Below are 17,233 nucleotides of genomic sequence, written 5' to 3'. Positions count from 1 at the left end.
GCAACCTGTGTTAGCCATCATTTTCAGGGTTCATGTTAGATCTGTCCACCTTCACATAATACCCAACGTGATATTTTGGACAAGCCTTCATCACTGATGGCATAGCTCCAACAAGCAACCCCCAACTTCAGATGTTACACCCCCCTCCGTCACCATGAGGTACAGGTCGGACTTGGGGGGGGGGGTCTTCTCTAAACTACAGTCTCAATCTTGTCAGCCTTTTGGTATCTTGTGACACAATTAAGGTGGGCCCCATCCTGTGCAGGGCAAGTGTGCATTCCTTCCTCAGGGAATAGGGGCAGGTACATGTGCCCTACATGCCTATTTACCCCAACTCAAGTCTGCACATCTGGGCTTAGCTGTGGAGTAGAGTTGCCCAATGGTCAGAGTTTATGCAAACACCCTGCTCATTCAGGGTAGTACAGCCTAGCAGCTGGAGTCCATGAAACATCCCTACTATCAGGGCAGTGTGGGTCCAATGGCCAGAGTTCATGGGGGCCGCTGGCAGGAGGGCTGGTGGCCCAGATAGAGGGGCCCAGGCCCACCCAACTCCACTGGGCCCTGATCCAGGATCTTAGTATCAGTGGAACAATCAGCTAACTGCTCAGCAGGGAGTCCCACCAAAACACACCAAGCGTATCTAGGTGGGAGATACCACTGCGACACTGCCCCAGGTCACTTCCTACCACAGTCTCGGGCGTTGTAGTCCAGGAGGCTTTGGGACCTCTTAGTTCCCCAGCACTGGCCGCTCCCTGGGGCTCCATGGGCTGCTGGGGTCTGAGGCGAGGGTCCCCATCTCCACGTCCCTCTGGCACAGGCTAGAGGCCATCCTTAGCAGGCACTCCTAGCACACAAACTTCCCCACGAGCATCTCCTCCTGACCGAGCTGGGCTGCTCTCTTTTATACTGGTACAGCTGGAGCATGCCCAGTAGGGAGAAGGGGGCGTGGTTTCCTCAGCCCACAATGTGGCATAAGCTCCTTCCCATCCAGTGCGGGCAAGTGCGCCCCGTCACATACCTCTAATAATATATCTCATCTCCAATCCCCCTGTATTTTTGCTATATCCTTTTGGAGATGAGGTGACAGAACTAACACACAACTCCAGGCAAGAGCATCACATTGATTTATGTAAAGGCATTATCACTTTTTCAGTATTATTTTTAATCCTATTCCTTATGTATTCTAACATTATGTTTGCTTGTTGATTGAGCAAAGGTTTCCATTACATAGTCTACTTGTATACCCTGGTCTTTTTCCTGAGTGAATACAATTAACTTAGAACCCGGTAATGTGCATGATTAGTTCCAGTTATTACTTCCAATATGCATTATCATGCATTTGTCACCATTGAGCTGTGGTCTGCCACAAGCATGAAATCAAGACCCTGCAAATAATCTCATGAACCTCTGCAGCCTCAAACGTTTCCACCAAAACTGTTCTTTGCTATCTCCTCTCCAAAGGGAAGTGGCCCAATATTTCAATTTGAAAATCTGTTCATGTTAGCTGTATCTTTGTAGTAAAATCCCATGACCTTTCGTTAATAATCTGAAAGTCAAAGTATGTTCACTGAAACCTTCACTAAGGTTTGCAAAACTTGTAGGAGAACTGAGGATAAGTTTTTCATAAACCTTGATGGAGTTTCATAAAGAACCACTTCCTTCCTCATGTGTATTAGAAAAGTTCTCTAAAAAGTGTGTAGGTTGGGTGTGGGAGGTGTTAAACACTGTGGTACAAGCCAAGCTCAGCTCTGAGAATTTCCATGTATTCATTCAAATTCTAAACTCTGTGTGAAACTCAGAAAGTGCAAGCACAGGATTAAATAAAACAACCACAGAAAAGGTCCTTGACACTTTTAACACTTTAGCACAGATTTAAAGAACACACAAGATGAAACCTTTTAGTTTCCCACAGCTCTGCCAATGCATCTTTACCAGCTCTAACATTTCTGGCAGTGTATTTTTAAAATAAGCACGCAAAGATTACAAATTTGTTGTCACGTATTTTCATGGAAAATATTGCTGTTTATTTTCAAGACTTAAGTGTTGACTGACTTGGAGTTTTGCACTCATGATTTTTTTCCTTCAAATCCTCAGATTCTATTATTTATTCAAAATGTAATGACTGAAGAAATCAAGATTTGTAACAGATTCAGAGATAAAACCCTAGGGGTCAAGGTTATGCACAGACATTGTGGGTGGGTAACAGGCAGAAAGCTAATGTTGTTTATGTTTAAGTCTATGAGTCTTTCACAGAGGTCACAGAAGTCACGGATTCCGTGACTTTCTGTGACCTCCATGACTTCTGCAGCTGCTGGCTCAGGGGCTGCCCAAACCAGACAGCCCCAGAGCCAGCAGCAGCAGTTTGGGTGTGTGGAAGGGGGCGATGGCCAATGGGTTGAGGAAGGGGCATGTCCCTGCAGCTCCTAGGCGGAGAAGGGGCCAGAGGAAGGCTCCGCGCTGCATGCTGCTCATGCCCACGGGCCCCTCCCCAGCAGCTCTCATTGGCTGCGGTTTGCAGCCAATGGGAGCTGCGGCAGCTGGTACTTGTGGCAGGAGCAGCGCACAGAGCCTCCTGACCCCTCCGCTGCCTAGGAGCTGCAGGGACGTGGAGCCAGGTAGGGAGCCCCTGCCAGCCCCGCCAACCCTTCCCCCCCAGCAACAGGGAGGGTCCCGGGCCACACTGCCTGGCCCCCACCCCCAGCGGGGTGCCCTGGGCCAGTTCCCCCAGCACCCGCAACACCCCCAGAGTGCACCCCCCAAAGCACCCACAGTCCCCTGCCCAAGTTTTAGTCACGGGTATTTGTAGTAAAAGTCACGGACAGGTCATGGACTGTGAATTTTTGTTTACTGCCTGTCCGTGACTTTTACTACAAATAGCTGTGACTAAAAGGTAGCCTTATTTATGGTGCCATCAGCCACCCTAGCGGGTGTGGAGCAACAAGTGGGCCTGTTGTTGAGACCTGGTCTTCAAACCCAAGTGGAAGAGCTAGCCCAGAAAGGGGGTGGTGCATGCGGCAGCTACTTAATCTGTGGCATTGTGCCTCGCTGTGCCATCCTGCTGGGGGAGTCTTGTTCCACATCACCTTGTACCCCTGGATCCTTTGCACTAGGACAAAGTAGCCCAAGGGTGATGATAATCAGCTCCACTCCACAGCCAGGAACTTTGCTGCAGAAGATGTGGTCCATGCTGTACTGCAGGACTGTGCTCTAGACTCTTAGCTGCAGCATCCCTGCTGAGAAAGAGATGGTTGAGTAGTTAAAGGGGTAACAGATCCCGAGCAATGAGGATCCAATCCTCCTAGGATCCCTTATGATGATGCCTATCTGTGGCAGGGGTGGCAAGCTGTATGGGACTGTGGTGCTCCAGCAAATTTATAGCCCGGCTCCACCAATGTTCGGGGCCAGGTCTCTCCCCTGGCCCTGCCTGCCGCCCACGCATGCCCCCTCCCCCGAGCATTCCTGCCAGCCCTGGGCAGCAGGCAGCTTCCCCCTGCAGCTCCACACTGCGCTTCCTTGCCAGCTGCTGCCGGCTGAGGCGGCTGCTGCGCCTGTGGAGGGAGGAGGCGCATAGCAGCCCCCCGCCCTGGCAGGCAACTCTGAGTCCGCTCTGAGGGAGGTGGGGGGCTTATCCTGGCTGGACATTCTGAGCAGCAGCCTGCGGGGGCTTGAGGGACTGTTGTGCCGGGGAGGAGGGGGCAGTGAGAGCCCCCGCCCCCCCCCGAAGCTCACTACTGCCAGCAGGGAGAGGGCTGGGAGGAGTCCTCCTGTCTGGCCCCGCCTCCCCAGCCCTGGGGCGGCCTGCCTGCTGCACTCCTGACTCCTCATCCCCAGCCCCACACCCTTTCCTGCACCCCAAACCTCTATCCCAGCCCAGAGCCCGCACCCAACCCTCTCCCAGAGCCCACACCCAGCACCCCAACCCCCCTCCTGCACCCCAACCCCTTGTCCCAGGCCAGAGCCTGCACCCAGCACCCAAACTCCCTCCCAGAGTCCACATCCCTCCCGCAGTCAAACTTCCACCCAGCGCCTGCACCCCTAACCCCCTCTTGCACTCAAACCCCCTCCCAGAGCCCGCACCCCCTCCTGCGATCCGACCCCCTGCCCCAGCCCAGAGCTTGCACCCAGCACCCAAACTTCCTCCCCGAGCCTTAGGCAGGTGTGGTCGCGGGGAGGGACTTGGACTCGCTCTGGGCGCCACCAAAAATTATACAAACCTGCCGCTCCTGCCTGTGGGGACAGGGAGGCACCCGCTTCCCCATTATGGAGCCGCCCTACGCTGGCCACAAGCCCCAGCAGCTGCACCCACAGCTCAGCCCGGCATGGGGCGGAAGGCGGCTGCTTTCGCCGCCACCCCTCACGACCGGGCCAAGCAGAGGGGGCGGGGCCGGCGTCCCTAGCCCCGCCTCTTTTCCCGGGGACTTCTGCCGCAGCCGCGGGAGCGGCCGGTCAGCTGAGAGGCGGCGGCGGCAGTGCGGGGTCCGGAGCCCAGCTGTGCTGGGGGCGGGGCGCTGGGAGGCAGAGCTGCTGGGGCCTGGTAAGAGGCGCCTCGGGGAGCCTGGGGCGCAGCGGGACTCGCTTTTCCCAGTGGGGGTCTCGGGTGGGCGCCGCCCTGTTCCCAGCCGCTCTGCGGCAAGGGGGGCAGCCGGGGCCGCCCTGCCCGCCGGGCGAGCCCCCAGGACTGCCCGCGGGAGAGGGAGGGGCCGCGCTGAGGCGGCGGCGCCCACGGGAAGGGGCTAGTTCCGCGTTCCCGGGGCCCTCAGCCCAGTTGCTGCAGTTCCGTGCGCCCTGCCTCTCCCCGCAGCCGGCTGGAGAGCGGGCAGCCCTCGCTCTGCTGGCGGCCCCGGGAGCATGGAGCGGGACAACCCCCCCCCCCCAGCCCTCCACCTCTCGGCCTGTTTTCCCCGCGCCGGGAGTGGCCCATGGCCGGAAGGTGCCGTGCATGCCGAGCGTGCTGGACGAGCGACGCGTTCAGGGGCGGGCAGGGCTTGTGAAGTGCGGACGCGTGTGTGCCTCCTACTTCCAGAGAGACAGGCTTAGTACACGCCAAGCCAAAGCACCCCACCCCCTTCTGTCTTCTTTAGCAGCCCTGCCGTTGTTGCGAGGGTAGAGAATTGCGGCGTTCCCGTCTTCTGCCTGCGCAAGGCGCTTCATTGGAATCATGAGTTCAGTGCTACCCCAAAGCTGCTACTTCTCTGCTTGACCGTGGAACTTCTGCCTAAATCTTGGCCTGCTCTCCTGCTGCCTGGCTTCCTGCTATAGTCTTAACCAACACACACATCCTTGTAGGTATCCCTTTTTAGGGGTTGCCTACACAAACAGTTTTCAGCAAGCTAGAGCATAAAGCTGCCTTGCAGTAGCCTACTGCGCACCAACTGTCTGTGCGGGCACGAAAGGGTTCATTGTGTATGTTAATCTGCTTCCGTTTCAAAGTGGGATAGAGCAAAGCGTACAACTGAGTTTTTAGTATGCAGCAGCAGGGTCCACATTGTGCACGGCAGGCTAGCATGGTATGGGTTTACACCCTAGTTATCTGCACTTATTTTGAAGCAAAGTCCTTTTCCCTTTTTCCCCTACTTCCCCTTCACCCTCTTAAAAGCAGGCATTGTAGTGTTCTTGGGAAGTTGCTGGACTCTCTGTGTGCAGGAAGTTAGCATGTGAAAGCCTGAGGAAGAGAATCCTTCATCTTGTGCTCATTATCACATTCAAGATTTGTGTTGTTAAACATATATTTTTGTGTAAATAAGCTAATGTGCTCAAAGTCTGCTTGGCCTGTTGTCACATAAGATAACTTGTGATATGTTGCAGCTATCTATGTTCCTGCAGAGAGATGTGGGTCTCGAATACATTCATAGATTCCAATGCCAGAAGCACACAGTTGTTTTCAACCAGAGAGAAACACAGGCCATAGAATTTCCCCCAAATAATTCCTAGAACATATCTTTTAAATTAGAAAAACAGCCAATCTTAACTTTAAAATTTTCAGTGATGAAAAATCCACCCTGGCCCCTTTGGTAAACTGTTTCAATGGTAATTACTCTCACTGTTAAAAAACTATGCCTTATTTCCTGTCTGAATTTGTCTAGGTTCAACTTCCATTGGATCATGTTGTTTTCTTTGCTTGATTGAAGAGCCCATCATTAAATACTTGTTTCCCCATGTAGATATTTACAGACTGTAACCAGGTCACCCCTTAACCTACTCTTTGTCAAGCTAAATAGATTAAATTCTGTAAATGGAGTCATAAAGTGTGCTGAGGGTATACTCTTTCCTTAATACTATGTCTTCAAAGTAATGGTTTTGTTCTTCTGTTACTTCGGGTTGTTTGCCCCAAAGTTTATAAATTTTCCTCTTGAAGAAGCTAGTGTCACATTTTATTTAAATAGCTTACTTTTGGGACAGTTTTCTGCTGAATTGTTCTTTATTTATATTGTAGTAGTTTCCAGAGGCCCCATGGGGGCCCAGTTGTTTTCGGTGCTGTACAATTAGCACAATTTTTGGTGAATTTTAATACAGATGATATTCAGTGGTCCTTGTTAGTGCCTAATTCCTTACATGCATGAGTCCTGTTGTTTCAGTCCTGGGCTATTTCTGAGTAAAACATATTAAAGGAGATGGAAATATTATAATTAAGGCTCCAGTTTAGTCACAGGTATTTTTAGTAAAAGTCATGGTCAGGTCATGGACAATAAACAAAAATTCATGGCATGTGACCTGTTCATGACTTACATTATAAATACCCCTGATTAAATTAAAAGCCGCACCGGCTCCTGCTCACTTGGTCCTGGGGACTGTCTGAGTAGTGGCTGGTGCAGCTGGCCCCAGGGCCGCTCCAGCAGCGGCCGGTGCGACTGGCGTTATTGGAAAACCTGGCAACTGGCTGCAGAGCTGTTCCAGGAGGAGCTGGTGTGGCTGTCCCCAGAGCCAGCTGCTTGGGGGACCCTAGGGTCAGCCACACCGGTGGCTGCAAAAGTCACGGAATGTCACAGAATCCGTGACCTCCACGACAAACGTAGAGTCCTAATTAAAACACATATACCCATAAAACTATAACTTATTTTACTTAATTGATTGTGCAAATTAGGTCCATCCTTTAGGCTTCTGGCATGATGCTAATATGACCTTGGCTGAAAAATTTGCACACCTCTTTGCTACAGTACAAGAAAAGAAAAATTGACAGTATCTAGAAACAAAAGTTAAACGTGACTGGTTTTATTATCCACTCTGAAATGCAAATAAGTAAACTCAGTGTGTGTGTTTTGTTTTGTGTTTTGTTTTTTATGGGAAAACCTCAGAGCAAATGTTCATTAAATGGATATATTCATTAGTTACCAGGATAAGTGTACAAACAGTGCAAAATACTAAACACACTGACCAATTGAGCTGCAATGTATATATCTGGACAAGGATTACTGACATGATTCACAATTGCATTAGTTGTTGAAGGAGAACAAAGTGTCTGAGCCTGGTATTATCTAAACAAATGCTGCTAGTAAAAATAATCAATTCTTAAATACCCTAAACTAAAACTGAAAGTAAGTTATTCTGAAACAATTTAGTGAGGCTTCCCCTAAATGCACAAAATGGAAACCATATCCTTCCATAAAATATTTTGTTTCCCCTCATGTTTTTCATGTTTAGCTATTTCCAATAAACAGTTACTTCCATGACTTACATTGAGGACAGGTGGGGTTTTACATGTTAGCAGAACTAACTTTTTAATCTGAGGAGGAGCTCTTAGAAACAGAGCTTATTATACTTATAGTATTTCTTAGAGGCCCTAATTGTGATCAGGGCCCGGCTACGCTAGATGGTGTACAAATATGTACAGACATTATCTGCCTCAAAATGAGTACAGGATAAGAAATCTGATACTGTGAGATAAACTGCAGGTTCTTAATGAATCATATTTTGGTCTTCACTGTCAACTATACCAGCTTTACTGGCTCTTTGTTTTCTTCTTCCACTCCATTTTTGTACCTTTTTCCATGCTCTCTGATCTCCTGATCCTATTTAGCCAGGCCTCCAATCAGTTTCTTTTTATTCAAATCTATCCTAAAGACTCAGTTGTTCTGTGAGGCTTGCAAATGCTAACCCAGTCAAATGTCTCCTCCATTCTGTGTGACATCAAAAGAAGAGAAAAGTTGGAAGGAAGGGTGGGGGAAGAAAATCAAATAATAAGCGCAGTATTTATTTTTTGTTAAGAACAGTGCTTATGAATAAAATCACCAGTACTTAATAAATGTTACATGACCCATGTGACTGATTCCAATTCCATCCTGATGTAAACAGAGTTAATTCCGGAGAAGACTCCTACTAAATCAATTAACCTATTGCACAGTCTGCTAACGAGCAAATTTAGCTTTTTAAATCTTCATACATTCAGCTGGGTGTTGAAGTTAAGAGTGTCATTTTTTTCTTCTTTGTATGTCTGGTATATCTTATAAACTTTAAATTGAATTACCTGAGTGTCTTGATCCTTAGGACCTTTTAAAAACATACATCCTGTTGTGTATTTTAATTTGAATTGAAAGGAAACAAAAACATTGCAAACTCTCCTACCATGTTAACTTGATAACTGGGTCAATTTATTTCACTAAAATACTATCTCTAGACTTTGCGAAGAAGGTCAAAGGGGTCCCAGATATTGACTATCTTAGGGACCTGCCTGTAGGATCATTGCCATCTTTTTATGTATGACTGACGCTGTAGTATTTTGAGAATGTATTGGAGAATTAAGCAGGCTGACTTATTTTATTCACTTTGCTCTCATGCTGCAATAATGATGGGCAAAAGTGAGGTTTTCAGCATCTTTAAAACTTACTTTCTTCTCAAATGTCTCAGAACTTAGTTCTTCTGTTTCCAAAAGCTGATTGTAGAAAGGGATTTGATTTTTAACTTTTAAAGGGGAAAAATTAACAATTTTGTTTACATACATACTCTGGGTTGAGAACTCCTTCCCTCCCCCACTGGAAAAAATACTGATCTCTAATAAGGTGAAATGTTTACTCATAACTGCTTGTTGCTAAATATTAGGAGTCAATTGTGAGGATGTGTCTGACTCCTAGACGTAGGGAATGTTTGTAGTACGGTGTAGTGTACTACTCTCGTCCCTTCACTTGCTTTTTTTAGGCTCATCCTAACAAGAATTTATGTATTCTTTTAAAAAATAACAAACAAAAAAAATTACCTATTCCAAAGTGACTGCTAAAGGTAGTAACAGGTGCTGGGCTGGTATGGATGTACCTGTCGGTTCATAGATATGGTTCCCATTTAAACCACTGCAGATTCAAGAACATCTTGATTGCCTTTTATTTTAATATATCAAAATATTATACAGACAATGGTGAAACCTGTATGAATGAGGAGGATTGAGTAATACTTTGTTGAAGTACCGTGAGTATAGCAAGACAATAGTCTTTCTACAACTAAGGTTGCAACATAGGGTTGCCAACTCCGGGAAGCTATTCCGGGAGGTTTCTTTTCTCCCTTCCCCCCCCCCCCCCCCAAAAAAAAAAAACAAAAACATGATGTAATGTCATTTTCTTAAAATATCCTATTAAAATCTCTTGGATTGCTTTCAGTAGTTACCGGGAGATCGATGCTGATGCCAATTCCTGGCCAGGCCTGGAGGGTTGGCAACCCTATTGCAGCAGGTTTCATTTTGAGCCAAATTTTCCTGTAAATATTTTGTGCACCTGTTTAAAAAATGGTTACTGAAAGTGAGAACTTTTTTTGGAAATTTGAAGAAAGTTGAGCAAAATACTTTTTCCAGCTAAAGAAACTTTAAAAAAATAACATTTCTTTGAAAAATGGTCAGATTGCTCGTGGTGGAGTTGGTACTATTCAGTGTAAAGGTGGTAGAACCTTACTCAGCAAGGAGTCCCACTGACTTCTCTAGAGCTACTTATTGAGTAAAACTCTGATCCTGCAAGACTCAGATATGCTTAACTTTAAGCATGTGACTGTTTTTATTGAATTCAATGACTGCTCGTATGTTTAAAATTGTATGCGGATAAATTTTTTGCAAGGTCAGGACCTAAATTGAAAAGGAGTACTTGTTGCACCTTACAGACTAACAAATTTATTTGAGCATAAGCTTTTGTGAGCTACAGCTCACTTCATTGGATGCATGCAGTATAAAATACAGTGGGGAGATTTTTATATACACAGAGAGCATGAAACAATGGGTGTTACTATACACACTGTAACAAGAGTGATCAGGTAAGGTGAGCTATTACCAGCAGGAGGGGGGAGAAATGTTTTGTAGTGATGATCAAGGTGGGCCATTTCCAGCAGTTGACAAGAACCTAAATTGTCACTTAAACTGTAAGGGCCTTAGGCTAGTTTTCAAGAAGATCCTTCTGCTATATAGTCGAAAGTAGCAAACCAGTAAACAAGGGATGAGACTCAATAATTGAAACTGATTTGCTTTTGGGGGAAAATATTTTTGTTGTCAAAGCTGAAATCTAAAACTTGATCTGTGCTTCTCCCATCAGTGCCTGTCATAGTGAGCTTTCAAATGTGGATATTTTCTATTTAAATGTGGAGTCCTGTGCAACATGTAAGGGAAGGAAATCCAGGCACAAGGCAGTTTTTTAGCATGTAAGGCCTAACAAGAACCAATGGCTGGAAGCTGAAGCCAGACAAATTCAAGTTAGAAATAAAGTGCACCTTTGTAACAGGGATGGTGATTACCACTTCCCTTGGTAGTTTGTTCCAATGGTTAGGGTCTCTCCATCTCTTGATGTCTTCAAATCAAGACTGGATGCCTTTCGGGAAGGTATGCTTTGGTAAAACACAAGTTATTGAACTCAATACAGGGGTAACTGTACAAAAATATGTATCCCAAAGGTAAGGCTGGTAGGCAGAGGAGACAGATCTCTCTCAGGTGCTGACCCCAGTCTGTAGAACTAAGGACTATTGCAAACATTGCTCCATTCTGGTTTGAATGGAAAGTGCCCTTTTCCAACCTTGTCTTCTCAAGGAACAATATACAACACATTAATTTATTCACTTCAGAGTAACAGCCGTGTTAGTCTGTATTCACAAAAAGAAAAGGAGTACTTGTGGCACCTTAGAGACTAACCAATTTATTTGAGCATAAGCTTTCGTGAGCTACAGCTCACTTCATCGGATGCAAACTGTGGAAAGTGTAGAAGATCATCTTATACACACAAAGCATGAAAATATACCTCCCCCCCCACCCCACTCTCCTGCTGGTAATAGCTTATCTAAAGTGATCGCTCTCCTTACAATGTGTATGATAATCAAGTTGGGCCATTTCCAGCACAAATCCAGGTTTTCTCTGAATTTTGTTTTCTCCTGCTTCTTATAAACTAAAGCACAGGCCATAAAGCTTCCATTTTCATCCGGCCTTGCAGTTTCTGTCTTATGCTCCTTTGGGGTATTTCTTGAGGAATTTGTGATATTGACTGAGAGGTGATAGTTTTTGAATGGCCCTCTGAAGGTTGTCAGTTTCAGCTGACAGTCTAGAGCAGAATTGCCAGAATCTACTAGCTTTGTCTACTGAGGAGAATTCTTTTGCAACAGTTGGTCTTAGTGCAGTTGGGGCATTACTGTATTTAAGATGCTTCCCCAATGTGGTAAATATTGTTTATATCGACTCTAAATTGTCCATCGAAAGCATGCTCACTGTTGTGTGTGTCGTTTGGGGCTACTAGGTGCTATGATAGTACAATCATTGTGCTAGGCACAATGTAAACATACAAAAAGCTGGTGCCTGCCCCAAATAGCTTACACAATCTAAGTGGTGTTGGTGTGAGAATCTTTTCAGTCACACGTACTTAGCTGAGATGTCATTCCCATATATTGCCACCTCATTTATTTACTATTTCATTTCCAATCTTGATTGGAAACCTAGCTTTTCTTTCTTGCCTTCACCGCTAATCTCTCTTAATGTATGTACAAGTGTATGGGGAGCCAGTCTGTATGAAAAGTGCGTTGTAATAAAATAACCATTTAACCTGTTCTCACATTGTGCTGACCTGTATCCTTTATTTATACTAATGTAATCAGGCTTCTCTTGCTGTCTTACAAAATTGAGTAAAGATGAAGAAACCTTCATTAGCTGTTCTTACCAGCATCTGACATTGCTCTCAAAGTTTGAGCAGGGCCACCACTTCTTTTAAAGATCTGATTTTCAATGTGTCTCCAACTGGGCATCCATTTCTGAAAACTGAGACCAAAAGGTCTTAAAACAGAATGATTGTGTGTATGTACACTGTGAGAAATGCATTTAACCTATCATTCAGTAACCTACTTGTCACTAATGAAAAATTCACCTGTATTTGTAGTCTTACAAACTGAATTGTTGAGTATTTCCTTGGGGTCCCCAAACTGGGTGGTGGGGGGGGGCCCAGGAGCAGAGGGGAGTGTACCCCACAGTTTAGGGACCTGGGCTCTATATAATGTTTCTCTGAGTGTAGTTTCAGTTATGCTTTAAGGGCTCCAAACAGCAATTAGGACCCCGTTGTACAAGCCACTGTACAGTCACCTAGCTTATCAGGCCACTAGGGAAAGCAGTGTACACTTGTAGAAGATTTTATGTATGTTTATGCTGTATAGCGAAGATTGTCTTGTAAAAGATTCATGTAAGGCTTGTTTTGATGAGATACTTTTTCAAAATTATTGTAACTAAAAATGCAAGTAGTATCCCTAGGTTGCACAAAAACGTCTCCATTTTGAGCAATAGTGTCATTTACACGGGGTAAAATGGCCTGTCCGAGCACTAAAAGGAAAATCAGATTACAGATAAGACTACAAGAGTTAGAATCTCTTGAGAGAAAAGCCTAAAAAAAATGTTATGGACAAGTAGTCAGAAGACAATAGTTAAAGTTGCAACAGAGACTTCAATTTTCATGGGGAGTAAAGTGTGAATATTTCTAATATATTCATTTTCTTGAATTTCTAATATAGTTTCTCTGGATAGAGTTTCTGGTTTTTTGTTTTGGTTTTTTGTTTTTCTAATTTGAGGGTTTCCTTATTTGTATGGGTAGGGAAAATCTTATATTAAACTTGACAGATTTGACCTAATTGTTCTCATAGGAAGCTGTTTCTGTGATTTGCTGATTCATAGATTACAAGCCCAGATACGACCATTGTGATCATCTAGTCTGATCTTCTAATTGACAATCATAGTCACAAAATCTCAGGCCTATATCATGTAACAGGCTCTGAAATGGTTTCACATCCTTACTTTAGTTTGAGAAATCATTCTCTAAAATGCCCTTTTCAAAACAGACTTACTTGGTAAAGGCCAAATAGGATTGTATGGTGGAGTTTCATGTTGTTGGAGTTTTTCAGTCTGTGTGTGCTCTAACCTGATAAAATGCATTATGGCTTGCAGAATTACCAGTGTATAACTACTTACTTTTTATTTTTAGGTGCCTTCACTTGATGAAATTCTGACCTTCTCACACCTTTGATCTTCTTAGTGGACAGTCTATTCAGCCATGTCAAACAGTACAGGCATTGATGGGGATCCAACCCAGCTAGCTCAACATATAACTTCTAATATCCGAAAGATCACCCAATGCAGTAAGTTGAATGAATTAATACATGTTCTTTTAAACTAATCTATTGAAAATACTTTCAGGCCTGTAGCTAAGCAAAAAAATGTGCTGATGTTAAAGAAATGCTATCGATTTGACAGGTTTTAGAGTAGCAGCTGTGTTAGTCTGTATCCGCAAAAAGAAAAGGAGGACTTGTGGCACCTTAGATAAATTTGTTAGTCTCTAAGGTGTCACAAGTACTCCTTTTCTGTCAGTTTGAGAATCTCATTTCTGTATAACTTTTTGTACCTTCTGTGCTTGTACATAACGCTTCTTAAAATTATTGGCATTTGTTCCCTTTTTTTGTGTGTATATTGAGAGCACTCGTGTTTTGTCAATTCATTGTACATTGTTTCTCCCTTCCTGAAAGATCTCTATAAGTATCATCAGGGGAAAAGAAAGATGCTACATATTTTAAAAGTGGAGGGCATACTATTTAAAGGGTACTCTCCGTATCTGGATTAAAAAAATTAACCTGACACGGTTCTTCTAATGGTATTAAACCACACACGCGATGTTGTGTGTGGCTCACATTTTAAAATGCCTTTATGCGCTAACTCTTGATATTGACTTAATAAGAGTCTGCTGTTTCAGTTTTTGTCTTGGGAAAGAGACCAACAAAAGTACTAGCTTGTGAGAGTGGCTTTTGTGATAAGCACTGCCGCTCACTAGGATCACCAACTCATTTCATGTAGGTCATCCCCTTTTAACCACTCTGGAGTGTCAGGCAACCTAAAAGTGGCAGAGAAAGGAGAAGTGATCTTTTTCACCCACTCTCTATTATTGTTACAAAACTCTAAATCATTAGCACCTCTGTCCTTGCTTTTTTCCTTGTAAAGAGCCTAGTTTATATTAAACATAAAATTATGTGAATGTAGCCTTTTGAGTTACTATTAGAATTCTGTATTTCTATCTTTCCCCTCTTATAACTTGCATTTATTTATTTATATTATATATATATATATAAATAACAGAATAAAATAATCCCCCTAGAAACAGTTTCTAGCTCACAGATCCTTAAAGGGTTGTAACTGTAATTTCAGTAACGAGTGAGATTGTAATACAGACAACGATCTAATACGGGTGACTTTCTTCCTTTTTCTTGTTTATATAAAAATTAAATTCTTCCTTTTATTCATAAACCACAGATCTGTAAAACATGTTTTACTCCCATAAATAACTCAAGCAGTTTTTCAGGTGCTTCCTCACATACAGCAACCAACACTTCAGAGCCTCTGTAAAGCAAAAATTATTGTAGAGTAACCCTCTTGGTGAAGCTGCTGCTGATGGTTGAAATTAAAGCACTAGCACTGACCAAAACTTGCAACTATAGTTGCCTAGGGATATTCTTAGCCACCTAAATAAAGGTGGCTTGATTTGTTTGTTTCCTGAGGTGCTATACACCTATGGTTCTCATTGTGACTTCAGGGAATTGTGTCCTGCATTGGGAGGGTGGGGGGGATGCGAGGGAAATGAAGCCCTGGTTTTTTGGTTAGCCTTGTAACTAGGAACTTGATGGTAAGTTAAAATTCCTGGTGGTCAGAGTGAGAGTGGGAAAACAATAAAAGTGAGAACAGCTTTGGTGCTGGAGTAACTATCTGTGTGGAAGTAGCTATGAGAAATCCATTTGTTCTTCCATACCAGCACAAACTTCCCTCAGTATTGTGTTGAGGGAAGTTCTGGGTGTGTAGGGAGAAGAATAGTTCAGTCTGATGCAAATAATTGTATAGGCAAGATATTTCTGAAAGTGCACAAGACCAGGTTCTGCTGCTCCTCTTCACGCTGAATAACTCTTTACTGTGAGTCGAGACACTGGGTGAAATCCTGGCCCCAGTGAAGTCAATGGGAGTTTTTCCATTAACTTCAGTGGGGCCAGGATTTTACCTCTATCTCAGTGGGGCTACATATACTAGTCACCATGAGTAAGGATGGTAGTATATGGCTAAGTTCTGGACAGAAGGGTGATTTTTTTGTTTCTGACTCTTTTGTTTGTATGTGAGTGCGCTGCTGGGTAGTTTTAAATCCAAAGTGGTTGAGATTTGTTCCTACTCTTTAAAAGAAAAAAGAGTTATGTGAATCAAATCGCTCAAACCACATGGAGGTCTTTAGCTTACTGGCCTAACAAAAGAAACCCACAGCATCAAGATACTTTTAATTAATCAGTGTTTACTAAAGGAACAGCCATTTTAAAACACCAGTGGCTTCAGAGATCACATGCTCAATTACATGCTAATTGAACGACAGCTTTAGTGAATCTGGACTCAAATCTCTTAATGCATTCAGAATACAGAGATAGAAAATATCCCCTGTTGATTTAAGTTTTTTTCTTATTAACTTCTTTGATTATGATGAGCTTTCTTATTCATTCCTCGTTGTATATGTTTGGAGAGCAACAAAAATCGTATTGTTGTACTGTAAAACACCTTGCCTCATATTTAAAGAACCATTTCACAAAACTATCCTCAGCCAAATTTCAGGATGTTGGAATAGATAGGGAGCAGCAGACGGGATAGGAAGTAAGCCTGAATGTGGTGTGTGTGGGTGCATGTGGACTTATTTTGGGTGCTAGAAGGGGAGGCTTTGGCACTATTTAGTCATGTGGAAAATTCAATACTGGGACAATAGTTATAAAAATAACATTGTAACTGAAAGGGGTGGGGAGAATTTTTCTTACAGAACTGAATTATAAATCACAAAAGCAAGATGTGCAAAAATTCTTCACCTGTCTGCTGCTTTATCACATACAAGGGCTTGAGTCTCTCTAGTTTTGTATTTATTTTCACTAAGGTCATTTTGTACATTAGAAGTACAGTATGTCCATTGAGAGAAGAATATTAGGTCTTCTCTTTCTCACTCTTGCAGAAGAACCCTCTATGATGGACTAAAGAAATAAAGGGATTATGACACCACAAGAAACTGAAACCTGAGCAATTGAGAGAGTCTGTTTAAAACTCTTGCTTGTTTATCTGTTGAATTCAAACTTTTGACAAATGTGAGAACAAGATAAAATCAAAGATTTTCTGTTAAAGAAATAACACCCCTGTCTCTTCAGTTGGGGCTGAAAAAAGTTCCCACTCCATTTCTGGAGTCTCCAGCCAAAACAACCCCTAGGAAAATAGTTTTAAAACGTTTAGGTTAAAAAATAAATATCCGGGCCTTTATGGAGGGGGTGGTGTATATAGAAGCAGAAAAGTTACATACATAGTACCCGCTACCTTTTTTTTTTTTTCATCAGATACCTCATATGATAACAAATTAGTGGTAATGCCAGGTGTTGGATTGACAGTGCAGGGTGCTCCAGTGTTCACTCTGAGCGCAGAACTGGTAATCGTAGCCAACAGCAGTGAAAGCCTTCACCACCGTGAGACACCACTGTCCTTTGCCCATCTCCTGCAGCAACCACCTCTAGGCTTGAGGAAGTAATGCAGCTTACCTCTTGGCCTCTCCATTAGTTGTCACCTAAAAATCATTATTATTTGTAAACTACCAACATAGCTAGTTATGAACAAACGATGTAGAGTGGAAAGGTTTTATGTTCATTACCAGACCCTGTGCCATACAATCCTTCTATTTTCTTGGTTTCAAAATAAGTGACACTTATATGCAAATTGATAGTGTTGCCTCTCACAGCGACTGTAACTCTTCCAGATGTATAAAGTATT

General features: G+C 43.7%; 1 protein-coding gene and 1 long non-coding RNA gene across 4 annotated transcripts in view; one reads left to right on the top strand and one right to left on the bottom strand.

The window, feature by feature from the left end:
- Positions 1-1,840: 1,840 nt before the first annotated feature.
- Positions 1,841-4,646, bottom strand: LOC144262805 (uncharacterized). Of its 2 annotated transcripts, none has more exons than XR_013345636.1 (2): positions 4,215-4,646; positions 1,841-3,233 (listed from the first exon to the last, which is right to left on the bottom strand). It is a non-coding gene; the product is annotated as an uncharacterized LOC144262805 (long non-coding RNA). The 2 variants fall into 2 exon arrangements; XR_013345637.1 differs by having other exon boundaries at positions 1,841-3,230.
- Positions 4,411-17,233, top strand: part of STX7 (syntaxin 7) — a 43,477-nt gene continuing 30,654 nt past the window's right edge. Inside the window, exons 1-3 of one of the 2 annotated variants that reach the window (XM_077813056.1) lie at positions 4,427-4,534; positions 5,082-5,282; positions 13,404-13,557. In XM_077813056.1, coding sequence (XP_077669182.1) covers positions 13,473-13,557 — 85 coding nt within the window. In that variant the 5' untranslated portion in view covers positions 4,427-4,534; positions 5,082-5,282; positions 13,404-13,472. Of the gene's footprint in view, positions 4,535-5,081; positions 5,283-13,403; positions 13,558-17,233 lie in introns of both variants that reach the window. The other variant, XM_077813055.1, reaches the window with a different exon arrangement.

The sequence above is a fragment of the Eretmochelys imbricata genome, chromosome 3 (assembly GCF_965152235.1).
Source record: "Eretmochelys imbricata isolate rEreImb1 chromosome 3, rEreImb1.hap1, whole genome shotgun sequence".
NCBI lineage: Eukaryota > Metazoa > Chordata > Testudines > Cheloniidae > Eretmochelys > Eretmochelys imbricata.
This window is presented reverse-complemented; position numbering and strand designations above follow the sequence as displayed.